At 43.9% G+C, this 19,218-nt stretch overlaps 1 protein-coding gene across 2 annotated transcripts in view; it reads left to right on the forward strand.

Moving 5' to 3' along the window:
• FLVCR2 (feline leukemia virus subgroup C cellular receptor family member 2) overlaps nucleotides 1–19,218 on the forward strand; it is a 62,528-nt gene that overhangs the window by 19,704 nt on the left and 23,606 nt on the right. Inside the window, exons 2-3 of one of the 2 annotated variants that reach the window (XM_029238240.1) lie at nucleotides 10,729–10,870; nucleotides 13,370–13,510. In XM_029238240.1, coding sequence (XP_029094073.1) covers nucleotides 10,729–10,870; nucleotides 13,370–13,510 — 283 coding nt within the window. The remainder of the gene's footprint in view (nucleotides 1–10,728; nucleotides 10,871–13,369; nucleotides 13,511–19,218) is intronic. The other variant, XM_029238241.1, reaches the window with a different exon arrangement.

A 19,218-nucleotide genomic window follows, 5' to 3' on the forward strand; every position in this document is an offset into this window, starting at 1 on the left:
ATAAAGGTCGAGACCAGTCGATGAAAGCTTGGACTTGTGAATCATCCAGTCCGGGGACATCCAGGGAAGCATATGGAGGTGGGACGGGATGTGAAGAAAGCTAAGAACAGCAGGCTGAGGGGTGTGGATGTGGTCCTCCCTGGGAGAGGGCTGGCTCCTTGAGGGTCCTTGAGCAGGACCGCGTGGTCAGAGCAGCGCCGAGGAAGGTGCCCCTGAACACGCTATGCAGGCTGGTGGGGGAGAGGTCACATCATCTGAAAGGGGGCGGGGAGCTGATGCAATGTGGACGTCCAAGGACGGCGGGGGAGGGTCGGGACAGCGTGGTTGTGAGAGGGCAGAGGCCAGGGGGCTGAGAGTTGAGAAAGGGCAGAGAGAATGAGCAGAGAAGGATGAGGAGAGCCAGGGCAGGTGTCTGTGGGGCTGCCATCGGTCAACCAAGCACGTCTTGTTTGTCCCGGTGGCCTCTCCTCCCCTGCCTGTCGCCATTGCTGGGGGAGAGCGTGCGGGCTGGGAGAGGCAGGCTTGCAGAAGAGGAGTGAGCCCTCCTGGTGTAAAGCATTCTGCAGAGGAGTCCTTTCAAATGGGCTCACTAGGCGTCAGAGCACCCCGCTGAGCTAGAGGGTGTGAAGCAGGCAGTACCTTCCTTTGTGAATTAGGAAATAGGCACAAAGAGGGGAATTAACTTGCCCATGCCAGACATCTCCTAACTGGCAGAGCTGGTATGTGAACACACACCTTTCTGAACTTGGAGCCCTAGGCCTTAACCACTGTGTAGAGTGATGACATGTCTGAGGGATGTTGGGGTGGAAAGGAGGAAGGGGGACGGGTTCACTTTAAAATGAACAATGTTCACTGTTAAAATGAACCACATGGGTGTGAGCTCCTTGAGGAGCATGGTGACCCTCCGATTAGGTCATAAGGAGACCAAGTTTGAAGCAAGCCTTCAAGCCCAGGAGCTTTGCTGCAGGGAAAGCTGCTGGCCCAGTAAGGGGACATTTTTGACCCTTGACGCCAGAAAGCCAGCTGTTGGGAGTCCTGAAATGCAAGAGACATGCCACCCTGATCGGGTGACTGTGCCCAGGGGGAAGGAATGAGGCAATGGGGACCCAGCCATGGGGCTGAGAGTGGGCGCATCTTTCTCTGATCAGCAGGCATGCCTGCGGCAGGAATGGACTGAGGAGGAATGAGGTTGGGCGGGTGAGAACCTGCTTGCTGATGTGGTTGCCTCCTACCAAGATGAGCAGGATCCTGCTGGCCAATACCTGGGTCAGGAGGATGAGGTGCCTGGGACCCTGGAAGAGGGTTCAGATGGGGACCAGTGGTCTGTCCTTGTTCCAGTGGACTTAGCGCTCACCATGGTGTTGACACAGAGCTCCCTGCCGTTTGTGAAAGCCCCAGGGTCTTCCTTTGATGGTCTGGGCATGTTCATGACCAGGCAGCACTGGGAGGGCAGCTTTGTGCCTGGATTCAGTTGTGACTTGGGGCTTTGCAGGGGTGCCCCACATGGATGGTGATGGGGACAGTAGTTCTGTGGATCTCAGAGCCAACATAACACGTGTTGTGTTGTGTTGTGGGTCAAGTGTGGGCATCTTACCCCAGATGCAGCCTAGTGGTTTCTGGGTTTATTTTGGCTCTGCCAAGTGCATGAGCTGGAGTGACAAGTGATGCATGACACAGAGTACGGCTTCTTCCTGTCACCCGAAGCCCTCAGGCTGCACAGGCATGTTTTTAACTGTGACATTTGCTCTGGAAGTGCTCGTGACCGCTGCTATTGCAACAGTGTTTAGATATCACCCTTGAGTTTGCAGAAAGGGCAAAAATCAAATCGAAAACAAAAATTGAGTATCCCAGTCTGCCTCTCCATCCTTTATTCACCCCATTTTGGTAAAACATCTTCTTTTGGGGTGAAGTGAACCATTGTGATGAGGCTCATAGGCTCTGAAGAGCGGAGACTGTCTGTGTATTGTGTATTTTGCCCCTGACTGTATTTTGTTGAGGAGGATAAAACTACAGAACAAATGCTGGGGCATAAGGCAAGTCAAAACCAGTTAATGGTGATTTTCAATCCTTTACATTCACAGTCTGGGTCTTTGGTTTTTCGTGAGTGTGAGAAAGGTACGGATCCCACCCTTGGGAGCAGCATTCCATCAACTCTTTAAATTATTCTTGTCCTGACTTGGGCTGCGGGTCTCTGGTTTTTACCCTGGTGGTGTTCTATCAAATGCGAGACAGAACTCAAAGGAGTGAAAATACAGGCTTCCGTGTTGACTAGTGTCACACCAGTAGCATTTCCTGGTAGGCAGGAGGTGAGCTGGGGCCTGGAGTCAGACAGAACTTGTTTAGGAGCCCAGCTCTTCTGCTACCCGCCTGTGTGCCCATAGGCTGGCTGGGTGCCCACCCCCAGTTTTTCTCATTTTTGTCTTTGTTGCAAAAGTTCATGGGCTGAATGAAAAAGATAAACTCTGTTAGATACCCAGTGCCTAGTAGATGCACAAAAACCAGTCGGCCATTCTGCCCTCTTCCCAGTCCCCCGTGTACCCATTTTCTGCCCTTACCACTGAGAGTACAATGTGGTTTGTAGAAAGAATGTGGTCCTTAGTGGGCAGACCCGTGTATTTCTGCCAGCTTTGCGTAGACAAGTCCTTCCACCAACGTCCATCTGTCTGCCTGTCCAGCCAGCCAACATCACTGAGTTCCTGCTAAGGGACAGACTCAGGAACTAGGAGCTGGGTATAGAGCTGTGCACGATCACTGAACACAGCTCTCAAGAAGTAGGAAAAAATATGCCCTGAAGAAAACAGAAGAGGCAGCAGCTTACAGTCCAATCCCTATGTTTTGGTTTCCACACTGGGCATGAAAGTACTGCCAAAGCCGATTTCCTCCTGGAGAAAAGTCACTGTGGGATGGCGTCGATATATTTGAAGTGATGAGAGGGAAGAACTTACAACCAAGAGTACTCTACCCAGCAAGGATCTCATTCAGATTTGATGGAGAAATCAAAAGCTTTATAGACAAGCAAAAGCTAGGAGAATTCAGCACCACCAAACCAGCTCTACAACAAATGCTAAAGGAACTTCTCTAACTAGAAAACACAAGAGAAGAAAAGGACCTACAAAAACAAACCCAAAACAATTAAGAAAAAGGTAACAGGAACAAACATATCGATAATTACACTAAATGTGAATGGATTAAATGCTGCAACCAAAAGGCACAGGTTCACTGAATGGATACAAAAACAAGATCCATAAATATGCTGTCTACAAGAGACCCACTTCCGACCTAGGGACACATACACAGAAAGTGAGGGGATGGAAAAAAATATTCCATGCAAATGGAAATCAAAAGAAAGCTGGAGTAGCAATACTCATATCAGTTAAAATAGACTTTAAGTTAAAGAATGTTACAAGAGACAAGGAGGGACACTACACAGGATCAATCCAAGAAGAAGATATAACAATTATAAATATATATGCACCCAGCATAGGAGCACCTCAATACATAAGGCAAATGCTAACAGCTATAAAAGAGGAAATCGACAGTAACACAATAACAGTGGGGGACTTTAACACCTCACTTACACCAATGGACAGATAATCCAGACAGAAAATTAATAAGGAAACACAAGCTTTAAATGACACAATAGACCAGATAGATTTAATTGATATTTATAGGGCATTCCATCCCAAAACAGCAGATTACACTTTCTTCTCAAGTGCACACGGAACATTCTCCAGGATAGATCACATCTTGGGTCACAAATCAAGCCTCGGTAAATTTAAGAAAATTGAAATCATATCAAGCATCTTTTCTGAACAAAATGCTATGAGATTAGAAAACAATTGCAGGGAAAAAAGCATAAAAAACACAAACACATGGAGGCTAAATAATATGTTACTAAATAACTAAGAGATCACTGAAGAAATCAAAGAGGAAATCAAAAATACCTAGAGACAAGTTACAATGAAAACACGATGATTCAAAACCTATGGGATGCAGCTAAAGCAGTTCTAAGAGTGAAGTTTATAGCAATACAAGCCTACCTCAAGAAACAAGAAAAAAGCTTCCCTGGTCATGCAGTGGTTAAGAACCTGCCTGCCAATGCAGGGGACACAGGTTGAAGCCTTGGGCCAAAAAGATCCCACATGCTGTGGAGCAAATAAGCCCGTGCGCCACAACTACTGAGCTTGTGCTCTAGAGTCCGTGAGCCACAACTACTGAGCTTGTGTGCCACAACTACTGAAGCCTGCTCACCTAGAGCCCGTGCTCCACAACAAGAGAAGCCACTGCAATGAGAAGCCCGTGCACTGCAAGGAAGAGTAGCCCTTGCTTGCTGCAACTAGAGAAAGCCTGTGCACAGCAGCAGACCCAATGCAACCAAAAATAAATAATTTAAAAAAAAAAAAACAAGAAAAATCTCAATCTAACCTTTTATCTAAAGGAACTAGAGAAAGGAGAAAAACAAAACCCAAAGTTAGTAGAAGGAAAGAAATCATAAAGATCGGAGCAGAAATAAATGAAATAGAAACAAGGAAAACAATTAAAAAAAAAAAAAAGATCTTGCTGTGATTCATGTCAAAGAGTGTTCTTCCTGTGTTTTCCCCTAAAAGGTTTTTTTTTTTTTTTTTTTTTTTTGCAATACGTGGGCCTGTCACTGTTGTGGCCTCTTCTGTTGCGGAGCACAGGCTCCGGATGTGCAGGCTCAGCGGCCATGGCTCACGGGCCTAGCCGCTCCGTGGCATGTGGGATCTTCCTAGACTGGGGCACGAACCCGTGTCCCCTGCATCGGCAGGCAGACTCTCAACCACTATGCCACCAGGGAAGCCCCTCCTAAGAGTTTTATAGTGTCTGGTCTTACATTTCGTTCTTTAATCCATTTTGAGTTTATTTTTGTGTATGGTGTTAGGGAGTGTTCTAATATCACTTTTTTACATGTAGCTGTCCAGTTTTTGCAGCACCACTTATTGAAGAGACTGTCTTTTCTCCATTGTATATCCTTGCCTCCTTTGTCATAGATTAGTTGACCATAGGTGTGTGGGTTTATCTCTGGGCTTTCTATCCTGTTCCATGGATCTATATTTCTGTTTTTGTGCCAGTAGCATATTGTCTTGATTATTGTAGCTTTGTAGTATAGTCTGAAGTCAGGGAGTCTGATTCCTCCAGATCCTTTTTTTTTTCCCCTCAAGATTGCTTTGTCTATTTGGGGTCTTTTGTGTCTTCATATAAATTTTAAGATTTTTTGTTCTAGTTCTGTAAAAAATGCCATTGGTAATTTGATAGGGATTGCATTGAATCTGTAGATTGCTTTGGGTAGTAGAGTCATTTTCACAATATTGATTCTTCCAATCCAAGAACATGGTATATCTCTCCATCTGTTTGTACCATATTTAATTTCTTTCATCAGTGTCTTATAGTTTTCTGCATACAGGTCTTTTGTCTCCTTAGGAAGGTTTAATCCTAAGTATTTTATTCTTTTTGTTGCAATGGTAAATGGGAGTGTTTCCTTAATTTCTCTTCCAGATTTTTCATCATTAGTGTATAGGAATACAAGAGATTTCTGTGCATTAATTTTGTATCCTGCTACTTTACCAAATTCATTAATTAGCTCTAGTTTTCTGGTGGCATCTTTAGGATTCTGTATGTATAGTATCATGTCATCTGCAAACAGTGACAGCTTTACTTCTTTTCCAACTTGGATTCCTTTAATTTCTTTTTCTTCTCTGATTGCTATGGCTAAAACTTCCAAAACTATGTTGAATAATAGTGGTGAGAGTGGACAACCTTGTCTTGTTCCTGATCTTAGAGGAAATGGTTTCAGTTTTTCACCATTGAGAACGATTTTGGCTGTGGGTTTGTCATATATGGCCTTTATTATGTTGAGGTAAATTCCCTCTGTGCCTACTTTCTGGAGGGTTTTTATCATAAATGGGTGTTGAATTTTGTCAAAAGCTTTCTTGCATCTATTGCGATAATTACATGGTTTTTCTCCTTCCATTTGTTAATATGGTTTATCACATTGATTGATTTGCATATATTGAAGAACCCTTGCATTCCTGGGATAAACCCCAGTTGATCATGGTGAATGATCCTTTTAATGTGCAGTTGGATTCTGTTGCTAGTATTTTGTTGAGGATTTTTGCATCTATGTTCATTAGTGATGTTGGCCTGTAGTTTTCTTTGTGACATCTTTGTCTGGTTTTGGTGTCAGGGTGATGGTGGCCTCATCGAATGAGTTTGGGAGTGTTCCTCCCTCTGCTATATTTTGGAAAAGTTTGAGACGGATAGGTGTTAGCTCTTCTCTAAATGTTTGATAGAATTCGCCTCTGAAGCCATCTGGTCGTGGGCTTTTTTTGTTGGAAGATTTTTATTCACAGTTTCAATTTCAGTGCTTGTGACTGGTCTGTTCATATTTTATATTTCTTCCTGGTTCAGTCTCAGAAGGTTGTGCATTTCTAGGAATTTGTTCATTTCTTCCAGGTTGTCCATTTTATTGCCATAGAGTTGCTTGTAGTAGTCTCTTAGGATGCTTTGTATTTCTGCGGTGTCTGTTGTAACTTCTCCTTTTTCATTTCTAATTTTATTGATTTGAGTCCTCTCTCTCATTTTCTTGATGAGTTTGGCTGAAGGTTTATCAATTTTGTTTATCTTCTCAAAGAACCAGCTTTTAGTTTTATTGATCTTTGCTATTGTTTTCTTTGTCTCTATTCCATTTATTTCTGCTCTGATCTTCATGATTTCTTTCCTTCTACTAACTTTGGGTTTTGTTTGTTCTTCTTTCTCTAGTTCCTTTAGGTGTAGGTTAGATTTTTTCTCATTTCTTGAGATAGGCTTGTATAGCTATAAACTTCCCTCTTAGAACTGCTGTTTGCTGCATCCCATAGGTTTTGAATCGTCGTGTTTTCATTGTAATTTGTCTCTAGGTATTTTTGATTTCCTCTTTGATTTCTTCAGTGATCTCTTGGTTATTTAGTAACATATTATTTAGCCTCCATGTGTTTGTGTTTTTTACGGTTTTTTCCCTGCAATTGTTTTCTAATCTCATAGCGTTTTGTTCAGAAAAGATGTTTGATATGATTTCAATTTTCTTAAATATACCGAGGCTTGATTTGTGACCCAAGATGTGATCTATCCTGGAGAATGTTCTGTGTGCACTTGAGAAGAAAGTGTAATCTGCTGTTTTGGGATGGAATGCCCTATAAATATCAATTAAATCTATCTGGTCTATTGTGTCATTTAAAGCTTGTGTTTCCTTATTAATTTTCTGTCTGGATTACCTGTCCATTGGTGTAAGTGAGGCGTTGAAGTCCCCCACTATTATTGTGTTACTGTCGATTTCCTCTTTTATAGCTGTTAGCAGTTGCCTTATGTATTGAGGTGCTCCTATGTTGGGTGCATATATATTTATAATTGTTATATCTTCTTCTTGGATTGATCCCTTGATCATTGTGTAGTGTCCTTCCTTGTCTCTTGTAACATTCTTTAACTTAAGGTCTATTTTATCTGATATGAGTATTGCTACTCCAGCTTTCTTTTGATTTCCATTTGCATGGAATATCTTTTTGCATCCCCTCACTTTCTGTGTATGTGTCCCTAGGTTGGAAGTGGGTCTCTTGTAGACAGCATGTATATGGGTCTTGTTTTGTATCCATTCAGTGAATCTGTGTCTTTTGGCTGGAGCATTTAATCCATTCACATTTAACGTAATTATCGATATGTTTGTTCCTGTTACCTTTTTCTTAATAGTTTTTGGTTTGTTTTTGTAGGTCGCTTTCTTCTCGTGTGTTTTCTAGTTAGAGAAGTTCCTTTAGCATTTGTTGTAGAGCTGGTTTGGTGGTGCTGTATTCTCTTAGCTTTTGCTTGTCTGTAAAGCTTTTGATTTCTCCGTGGAATCTGAATGAGATCCTTGCCAGTAGAGTAATCTTGTTTGTAGGTCTTCCATTTCATTGCTTTAAATATATGGTGCCACTCCCTTCTGGCTTGTAGAGTTTCTGGTGAGAAATCCGCTGTTAACCTTATGGGAGTTCCCTTGTATGTTATTTGTCATTTTTCCCTTGTTGCTTTTAATAATTTTTCTTTGTCTTTAATTTTTGTTAATTTGATTACTATGTGTTTTGGCATGTTTCTCCTTGAGTTTATCTGGCCTGGGACTCTCTGCGCTTCCTGGACTTGGGTGACTATTTCCTTCCCCACGTTAGGGAAGTTTTCGACTATAATCTCTTCAGATATTTTCTCGGTTCCTTTCTCTCTCTCTTCTCTTTCCGGTACTTCTCTAATGTGAATGTTGGTGTGTTTAATGTTGTCCCAGAGGTCTCTTAGGCTGTCTTCATTTCTTTTCACTCTTTTTTTAAAATTCTGTTCTGTGGCAGTGAATTCCACCATTCTGTCTTCCAGGTCACTTATCTGTTCTTCTGCCTCAATTATTCTGCTATGGATTCCTTCTAGTGTATTCTTCATTTCACTTATAGTATTATCATCTCTGTTTGTTTGTTCTTTAATTCCTCTAGGTGTTTGTGAAACATTTCTTGCATCTTCTTGATCTTTGCCTCCATTCTTTTTCTGAGGTCCTGGATCATCTTCACTATCATTATTTTGAATTCTTTTTTCTGGAAGGTTGCCTATCTCCACTTCATTTAGTTGTTTTTCTGGGGTTTTATCTTGTTCCTTCATCTGGTACATAGTCCTCTGCCTTTTTATTTTGTGTATCTTTCTGTGAATGTGGTTTTTGTTCTACAGGCTGCAGGATTGTAGTTTTTCTTGCTTCTGCTGTCTGCCCTCTGGTGGATTACGCTGTCTGAGAGGCTTGTGCGTGCTTCCTGATGGGAGGGACTGGTGGTGCTTAGAGCTGGGTGTTGCTCTGGTGGGCAGGGCTCAGTAATAGTTTAATCTGCTTGTCTACTGATGAGTGGGGCTGAGTTCCCTCCCTGTTGGTTGTTTGGCCTGAGGCGACCCAGCCCTGGAGCCTCCAGGCTCTTTGGTGGGGTGAATGAGAGACTCCGGGATGGCTCATGCCAAGGGGTACTTCCCAGAACTTCTGTTGCCAGTGTCCTTGTCCCTGTGGTGAGCCACAGCTGGCCCCCGCCTCTGCAGGAGACCCTCCAACACTAGCAGATAGGTCTGGTTCAGTCTCCTGTGGGGTCACTGCTCCTTTCCCCTGGGTCCTTATGTGCACACGACTTAGTGTGTACCTTCCAGGAGTGGAGTCTCTGTTTCCGCCAGTCCTGTCCAAGTCCTGCAATCAAATCCCACTAGCCTTTAAAGTCTGATTCCAGAAATCCTCCTCCCGTTGCCGGACCACCACGTTGGGAAGCCTGACGTGGGGCTCAGAACCTTCGCTCCAGTGGGTGGACTTCTGTGGTATAAGTGTTCTCCAGTTTGTGAGTCATCCATCCAGCGGTTATGGGATTTGATTTTATTGTGATTGCGCCCCTCCTACCGTCTCATTGTGGCTTCTCCTTTGTCTTTGGATGTGGGGTGTCTTTTTTGGTGAGTTCCAGTGTCTTCCTGTCAGCGATTGTTCAGCAGTTAGTTGTGATTCCGGTGCTCTCGCAAGAGGGAGTGAGAGCACGTCCTTCTCGGCCATCTTGAACCAATCTCCTCAAATAGTAGATGCTTTAAAGATCAGTTTGATTTGTTGATTGTATACAGTGTACATTGGAACAACCCTGCACTGAGCCTATTGATGAAGACTTTTGAGAGTATTTCAGAGCTGAGAATCACTAGTGACCACCCTGAGTGACTATAGTTGACAGGCTGGAAAACCAGTAACGATGATCAGCACATTGGCAGCGGATGAATGGTGTTGGCCTGAAAGCAAATTGCTTCTCTACCTGCAGTTGCTTTCAAGTTCAATAAAGGAAACATGGGACCTTAACACAAAAGATTTACTCAGCTTCTCTCACTCTTACAATTTGGACCTGGGTATTTCGTGTGTTCTCACACTATTTTCAAATTTCCACCTTGGTATTTTGCGTGGCAGAAGGGTTTGGGGAGCTCTATCCCAGCTAGTCACTCCTGAATCAAGGCATTTCTGCCCTCAGAAACACCCAAGGCATGTTATCTCAGGTCACTGGAGTTTGAACTGCAACACAGATATAAGATGTTACAGTTTGTTGGGTTGTGTTTGTATGTGTATTTATAGCCACTTTGCATGTGCGCATGTCCTGTGTGTATAAATCTATGCAGTTGTGTGACTTCATACCACAGATGCTTTATAAATTACAAAGTTAACTTACACAATGAACTTAAGCTTCTGTGTTTGTAAATGTGGTAACGACATTAGGCTTCTATCTCTCACTGAATGCAAGTTCTTGAGGTTGTAGGGTGTAGAATTTTTCCCTCAGCTGGTCTCTCAGCTCCAGGTGAACAGATACAGTGAAATCAAGAATTTAAATGGCACAAAAAGCAAAACCAGCATTGTTTTACTCTACCGTAGGGATGGGAGTATAGGAACCATTCTTCATTAGTTTGTACCCAGAGAAAAGCCTGTCAGCATTGAGAACCCCAACTATAATCGTTTTCACAGTCTGTGGTAGTGAGAGTGGTCAAGGGTGTGTGAGTTGAGCTGTCAATCCAAAGAAAGATCTCTGATGTCTTGAGGGGGGAAACAATCCCTGTTTGAGGTTTAAGAAGGACTGGAAGTTGGGGATTATGTTTCTAATTAGGAGGCTCTTAAATGTGTGCTGTCACCTCTGGGCCATTGATACAACGATTGATTGTCTCTGTCTTCTATAGCTTGGAATTGCCATTGGGTTCTTGGTCCCTCCTGTCTTGGTACCCAACATCAAAGACCAGGACAAGCTTGCCTACCACATCAGCATCATGTTCTACATAATAGCAGGTGTGGCCACTCTGCTTTTCATCCTTGTCATCATCGGTAAGGTCATTAATAGGCTCATGGGGGTTGGGGAGGCAGGGAGGGCCTGCTGACTTGGGTGAGGACCTTGTGATTGTGGCCCTAGAGCAGCATTCTAGGTCCCATGTAATCTATAAAACCTATCTATAGAAACTGGAAGCCGGGCTTCCAATGGTCTTCAAATGTTTTAGCCTGAGTAGTTGCTGCCGATTCAGTGCTAGCTGGTCCTGTGTAGTTTGTTAGCTGTTCAGTAAAGGTTAGTTGTAATTAACCAGTTCCCCAGTATGACCACATTAGAATGAATGGGCAGCCTGCTGATCCCCTTGATGAAGCCCTGGTGAGCACTTACGATGTCACAGGCCCTGTGCTGAGTGCGCCTGATCTCACTGACTCCTCAATGGCCTTATAGGGGAGGTACCAGCCCTATAGGGGAGGTACCAGCATCAGTCTCACTTAACCAAGAGGAAACAGTGACTTACGAGGAGATAAGGGAATTATTCAAGATTAGACAGTGAGTGGCAGAGGCTGGATTCCAGCCTAAGCTTGTCTAACTCCATACCCTAAATTTCTGGAACACAAGAAAACAAAATAGTACTGACCCACAAACACTAATGCTCTCATACATTCACCTGGGAATGCCTGGGGCCCACATTTTAAAATGCTTTTTTAAAATGTGTATAAGGTACGCTCATTATGGAAAAAATCTAGAAAATACAAAAAAGCATAAAGAAAAGAATGACCATTAACTTAGCCTTGTACCTGTTAATCCCAGCCACCAGCCCCAGAGAACTAATAATTATTAATATTATTAATTTTCTATGTATGCATATTTAATCATTGAGGTATTTGGTTCATTTATATCCTTTTTTCTCTTCTGAGTGCTATCACATGGGCTGTGATAAATTCAGTAGAGGTTTTCATTTTCAGTGAGTCATTTGTCTTTAAAAGTTAACCAGCTGTCTTTCCTAATATCTGAAAGTTCCACCTCACACGTTAAAGGTGTCATTCCTTCCTGCTGGCCTCAACTCCAGAGTCAAACAGTTTTATAATCATGTATGTCATCCAGCTATTCTCACTGTGTCATTTCCTCCCCGGGGCCCAAGCTGAGGAAGGGCTGCCCGATGGCTTTTCAAAGCTCACAGGATCTCTTGGATGGAGAACTTGGTGTTCCTGGGAAGGTGAGAAGCCTTGAAGCTGTGGTTGAGAACAGGAAAGAACCATCTCGGCCAGACTTGAAGTTTCAAATTGTAATGTGCTCAGCTCCAAATCCTTGTGTTTGTAGCAGATGAGGGCCTGGTTCTTTGCAGAGATCCTGGAGGTAGGCCATTTCTACACTTTGCATTTTACTAGTAAGCACAGATGGTTGCTCAATGAATAAAGAACTGAAAAATCTTATCCAAACTGTGGTTTGTGGTTGCCAAATCCTTGAGCAAACAGCTGCTGTTGCCGAGATTAAAAAAAAACTCTTGCCTTGATTTCTTTCCCCTGATAGAAGGGGAGGTGAACAGGCAAGACAATGGTTGAGAAGTACCCAGTGGTGGGAAGCTACCCAGGACTGTTTCCGGAGAAGGAAGGAGCAGGGCTGTGAAGTCAGGGCTGGAGGGTTATCTGGATGGAGGGGGGAGACCTTTGATCTTCAAGAGACTAAACCTCATTTCCAGAGCTTCCTCTAGCTGGAGGCAGTTTCCTGACCTTTCAGAGGTGTTCTCATGGGGGCTGGGGACACACCAAGGTGCTTCTTTACTTGGACCCAATTGGGGAACCAATTTAGCCAAACAGCTGGTTAAACTGATTTGGCCCCCAGAGAACTGAACCGCCATCAATGCAGTCAAATGGATTGTACCAGTTGTACTGAAAATAGAACATAAAGCAAATGGTTTTCCCACTGTCCCTCCCCAGTCCTTCCTCTCAGAGTGGTCACACCTACAGGAGCATGTGTTAATCCTCTGGTTTCTCATGGGGCAGATGTCTGATTCAGACTTCGAGAAACTAGGGACGGACTCCGGGTCTTTCCAATAGAAGAAGATCCTTTCTCTTATTCGGGGAATGTTTATTGGCAGCGTGTGCCAGGCTCTGTGCTCAGCATGGGCATCACAGTTCCTTCCCCCCTGGGGGGAGCTCTGGTGCTGAGTCCTTAACTGGGCTCATTAATCCCAGAGCCTCAGCTCTCACTTCCTTCCTATCTCCGTGTTACTACTGAATTTCTTCAGTGCTCTGCTGTATGTTATTCCCCGGTTGTTACTCGGCTCCTTGATCCTTGAATACTGCCTGGGAAGCCCAGTGATTGCAGCCGTCCAAAGGCCATTAAGAAAAAATAATCCAAGGCACAGTCACGGAGCCACAGACAGTGAGATGCAGCTTCAAGAGAGGAGACTATAAAGGATTTAATTGAAGAATTAATATTTCCTTTTGGAGTCTTAGTTCCTTCTCAGATGAGGGAGTCAGCTCTCGTCCATGTATCAGCTCTGCAGGGTGGGACCATAGGGATTTGCAGTGATCTCTCTGTTTCTTTCCTTTCAGTATTCAAGGAGAAGCCTAAACATCCCCCCAGCAGGGCCCAATCCCTAAGCTATGCCTTGGCGTCCCCTGATGCTTCATACTTAAGTTCCATCGTCCGACTCTTCAAAAACCTCAACTTTGTGCTGCTTATCATCACCTATGGTAAGATACAGATGTGTCCAGGAGTGTAATGGAACTGGGAGTGTGAGACAAGAGGCCTGATGTGTCTGTGCATCTTACTGTTTCCAAATCCCAAATGTATATGTAAAGTCGTCGTTTAGGGTCAACCAGAAGAGACAGCTCTGTCTCAGGGCCTTCGATGTTGGGTTACCTAGACAACCATTCCTTCCCATATCAAGTTGTCTGGCAAAATGCCTGCCGATCCTCCGAGTCTCATCTCAGTATGACTGCTGTAAAGCAGTATTAGGCGACCTCTCCTCTTTTATTGTGCTGTTCCTGGTACATCTTAACACTTAGCATTAAAAAAAAAAAAAAAGATCATTTCCAGGTCTGTTTTCCCACTAAACTGGGAACTCCCTGAGAGTAGGAATTTATGTCTTTTTATCTTTATAATTCCTCAGCAGTGGCCAACCTGGAGTAGATACTCCAACAGTTATTAAATGAGTGATTGAGTGAACGGGTGGATGGATATTTATATGAGTCTTGTGACATGATCACTCCCCAGCCAATCCTTCATCTTGGAACATTGCTCCTTCTTTACCTGAATGCAAGACAACATCCCTCTTTCATTTCACTTTCTTGGCTTTGGTAAGATAAATTTCAATATTTATGCTGGTGTATTGGCTTGCCTTTCCAGCAAGGTATTTGCTGCACCTTCATTCTAACGTTTAATGAGAATGTTGTCCTAGACAGGGGCAAGGACAGAACCCCAGGGCATTCCATTAAAGGTGTCTTTACAGATCCACCCAGCTCTGCTGCTATCCAGCTTACCCCTGACCATTTAACCCTCCAGTTTGTTTGACTAAAACCAAGAGTGTATATCATGCTCAGTAACCAGAAGAAGAAAAGAAATGAGATTGGTTGACGTGACTTATTCTCAGTGAAACCCCAGTTGGCTATAACCTCAGGTTTTCTCTAGGCTCGCAAACTGTGTCTTACAACAATACTAGCATTTACTACGTGCCAAGACTTTTTATATATTATTTTATTTAACTCTCACCACACCGGTGAGAGGTAAATAGTATTATTTTCCCCATTTAACAGATGAGGAAACAAACTCAGAGAGATTAGGTAATAGCTCAAGAACACACAGTTTTCAAAGGGCAGAGCCAGGATTCAAGTACAGATTTGTCAGACTCCAAAGCCTACCCTCCTGATCCGTGATTGCCTATGCTCCTTCCTTGAATTGTACCAGGGCTTCACTTTAGGCTTATCCATGCCCTTCACCTGAATTAAAGTGTTTATCTGCGGAGGCATTAGATAAGAGGTGGTATCATCCACAGTAGAGAGGCACACCTGGTTTCCAGGCATAGGCACAGATGAGGTGACCTCTCATCTGGAATAGCCCCAGGTACCCACGTTAGTCTCCAAGGCCTCTGGTCTCCATTCCTCCCTCTCTCAGAACAGCTTCTCAGTTCTGAGTATGTCTCTGCATTCATTCACAAAACAAAGAGAAAGTTTCCAATACTTAGGATGGCCAGCTAAAGATATTCTGAGTTGCCCATCACTGAGAGGTATTCAAGTGTAGATGGAACCAACCACTTAGTGGGGATATTGTGGGGAATATCAGGCTATAGATGGATAGTGAAACCTGATGATCTTTGGGTTCCCTTCCAGACTCAGGATTCCATGCCTCTAAGAACTTTCACTTTCCCCTAGAGTTAAACATCTTGAGTGCATCAACCTTTGACCACCATAAACCTTATGGCATCTGACAACAGGGCATTTGAGGCTTACCTTGGAATTCTAGGGCAGATGAGTGCTTAATAAATATCTTCTGTGAACGAGAGTGGTGATGCTGGCAATAACCGGGCAATGGCCTTATTCCAGAGGCTGCGGTCTTCAGTTCTGGACGCTGTTTATGGCAGGGTCAGGTCACTGACCCATGATAGCAAGAAATAAGAACAAAATGTACCAGGAACAGTGTTGCTCCTGGTCGCTGTGGCTCAGCTCCGGGCCATGCTTTAGGGGCAAAGCAACTCCTTTTCCTTCCATCTTGTGCGGCTGGTTGCTTATATGGCCTTCAGTCTGGCAGAGTGCTGTTAATCCTGTGGTTCTGGACACTCTTCCTTAATCTATTTGGTTAAGTGATAACACAGGGAATAAATGGGTTAGCACTTCTGGCATGGTGGAGTGAGGACCTTGCGTCATCTGTTCCTCCATGAAAACAAGGACACCACCGGCAGACGTTATCAAAATCAGTTGTTTCAGGGCTCTTAGCCAAAGGCTTGAAACAATCCAGTGAGCATCTATTCAAGACAAATATCTGAATAACAGTAAAGTCACAAGCTTTGTGTTTTAACTTGTCCTATTCCGATCCCCTCTTCCAGGCTCTGTGGTAGCCTTGGAAACCAGCAGCCTCCCAGACATGGTAGCTGTGAGAACTAGCAGCCTCACAGCCACTGGAGGGGGCCAAACAATTTTGGAGCTCCCCCAGAAGTCCCATCCCTAGGTCACTATTTGACTCCTGTGGCAGTTCCCTGCAAAGGCCCCATTCAGAGGATTTGCCTATATTTGACCTGACTCAGAGCTTTCTCAGTGGGAAAGCGCTATTTCCAGGGCATTTGTTGAAAGCGATCACTGTTTAACATCACAGCTGCCTGAGGTAGCAATACCGGTTGGGGTAAGCAAGAGGCTGACCAAAGATCTTGAAAGGAAAATCTGGAGAATGAGATGTCCAGGGGGCTTTGGAAAGCTCTGACATATTCTTAGGAATCTAGAAATCCACATGCACATACAGAGTTGTGCACATGCCCAGGAAAGACCTGAGAAAGCCCTAAAGTCTCACCTCTGGCTGAACTTGAGGCTCTGTGTAAGTAGAAGGTGGAGGCTAAGGCAGAGTTGTCACCACCCTGCTGGAGCATCACAGGCGAGTCCCAACGCACACACAGAGGTCCTCAGCAAAGGTGGGAGACTCGTGGGCTTAAAGTATTTAAGGAAATCTCTGTCTAATCCTTAGTTCAAAACTAAGCTAGTGGAGCAGAAACCTCAGTGGCTGCACATGACAAAGAGCACAGACTTTACAAAATGAGTCCAGGAAAATCAGTGAACAAACAGCAGCCACAGTAACAAATCCTGGGGAAGGAGGAGAATCTCACTTCTAGAGTTGACATTATATTTAAAATGTCCAGTTTCAACAACAAAAAAAAATGAGACATGCAAAGAAACAGGAAAGCAGGGCCCATACACAGTTAGAAAACTGTTCCTGAGGAAGCCCAGAGGTTGGATGTAACAGAAAAAGATAGTAGCTCAGCTATTATAAATATATTCAAGAACTAAAGGAAACCAGTGTGTATAGAATGAAAGAAAAGTAGAGAATGATGTCTCACCGAATAGAGAATATCAAGAAAGACAAATCAAAAAGAACCAAATATAAATTCTAGAGTTGAAAATACAATAACTGAAATGAAAAACTCACTAGAAGGCTCAATACTAGATTTGAGCTGGCAGAAAAAAGAATCAGTTAACTTGAAGATAGGTCAAATGCAGTTATCCTGTCCGGGGAACAGAAAGAAAAAAGAAAGAAGAAAAATGAGCAGATCCTCGTAGACCTGTGGGCAACCATCAAGCACACCAACGCATGCCTAACAGGAGTCCCAGAAGCAGAGGAGAGAGAAACAGGTGGAAGTAAATTGCCCTCAAATTGAGACGGTGCTTCTGTGCCTCTGGAAGCATTTGACTATGTTGTGTGTAGATAGAATTTATTAACATTTTTCTCAAAGGCCTGAGGTGATCCCAGTGAGGAGTTAAACTAATCTGGTTGTTTGTACACATTTCATTATAGTCAGAGAACCACAAGCCTTATTTTTGTGGTAGAGAGCTGGACTTGGTGACAGGGATCTTTGCCTACAAGGAAATGATTCTTAGGCTGAATCACAGATTTGGGAAAACGTGTTATTGAGCCTTTACTGTGTGTCAGGCACCATGTGAAGTGCATGCATTATCTCATTTAATCTTCAAAAGAAACCCATGAATTAGGTGTTCAACTGCTCCATTTTATACCTAGAAAAACTGAGGCTCTGATTGAGCTCCGTCCGTAATTAGACAGCTAGCAAGCAATAGAACTTAGATATAAACTTCTGTCTGTCTGAGATCAAAGCCTATCTTCCTAACCACCGCACCATTTTGCCTTCCTGTGCAGAAAGGAGCCTCTTGGAGACAGAACCAGGGGGTCTGTTTTCAACCTCACTCAACTGAGTAGCCTCTGGGTCTATCTAGCAGGGGTGATAGTGGTGTATGTCCTTCCTCAGATTCAGTCCTCAGACCATTGGCCTTTCTTCTGAGATGAGGGTCTGTAGTTCTGGGGTTTAGAAGCAGGACCTACCTACACTGACCAGCCATCTTTGGGACTTGGGGATGGTGAGGTTTCATCCGTAGTGCGTCTCTCTGAGGGTTACAGGTCATGTAAAGGCACTCAGTCCACCTGAGAATCCCTGCTTTCTTCTCCCACTGTCTTTGCTCCAGATTAAAAATGCACACACAACAGAAAAAGCCCTCTATAAATTCACCTAAATCCTTTGAGACCTCCCAGAATGCCTCCCACCTTCCATGCAGTTTCAGGTTGAGCTTTGAAGAGGGAAATGGTTCACAGTTTATATATACCCACATATAACCATGTAGTGCATATGTACATTATATAGTACATACGATGTTCCTATTGTCTCTGAATTATAAACACCTAAGAGCATGTAGTTGGGAATCAAGCAGTTGACAGCGTTGCACGGATGTATTTTCCGGATTTGGGTGGACACGTTTTGGAGTGAGAGCCTTGGCTGGGGGACCAGTGAGTTCAGAGTTGGCGCGTAAGGAATATAAGGTCTGAGTTTTAGTGTCAGCTCTGCTAATTAGTGAGTGTACCACCTTCACCCATCCTGTGCTCATAGTGTGTCTCTCTAAGAACTGCCCCTCAGAAAAGAGTAATAACATTTGCTTCGCACTGGAGTTCCCTGGATGGAAATGAAAGCTTTTAAAGTAATTGTGGATCAAAACACTGCGTGCAGCCATAATGCTGTTGTGTTGGGAAACTTGCCCATTTCCTACAGTCTTTTTGTTTTTTGAATGAAGTAGATTTCGACACGTAGGGAGTAGCTCTCGTGCAGCCGGTGGGATGTCCAGTATTGTACTGGTAGCTCTCGTGCAGCCGGTGGGATGTCCAGTATTGTACTGGTAGTGACTTTCCAAGTGCTTCTCCAAGCTGCTGAGCCAGCTGCCCCGAGCTAAGGTGCGGTGATACAGTAAAGGCTTTGGCGGAATTCCAGTGCCGCTGCCTTTTCCCCACGGGCTTCTGGCCACACTCTTAGAGGTAGGTTTCAGACATAAATTAAGGGCCATCCGGCTAAATTGGAATTTCAGATCCACAACAAATTCTTTTTTAGTATAAACATGTCCCACAACTATTTGAAGCATTCTTATGCTGAAATTCAAATTTAATTGGGTGTGCTGTTTTTGTTTTTTTACTAAATCTAGCAGCCCAGTTTAGAGAGGAGGAGGTGCAGAGGCTGGGTTTGTGCTTGATGTTGCTGAAATATCACAGGAATGAGAAACTACCACCTCCTCTAGCAAAATACCCTCCCTATTCTAACATGGCACCGCAGGAGGACACAGGGCTGGAAGCAGATTCCCCGTGGGTCCACCAGAGCCTGGGGCTGGGCAGGTCTTGTGGTGAGCGTCAGCCGTGGGCGTGGGGTGGG

This window comes from Monodon monoceros, unplaced genomic scaffold (genome assembly GCF_005190385.1).
Source record: "Monodon monoceros isolate NGI ecotype Baffin Bay Population unplaced genomic scaffold, NGI_Narwhal_1 Super_Scaffold_21, whole genome shotgun sequence".
NCBI classification, from domain to species: Eukaryota; Metazoa; Chordata; class Mammalia; order Artiodactyla; family Monodontidae; genus Monodon; species Monodon monoceros.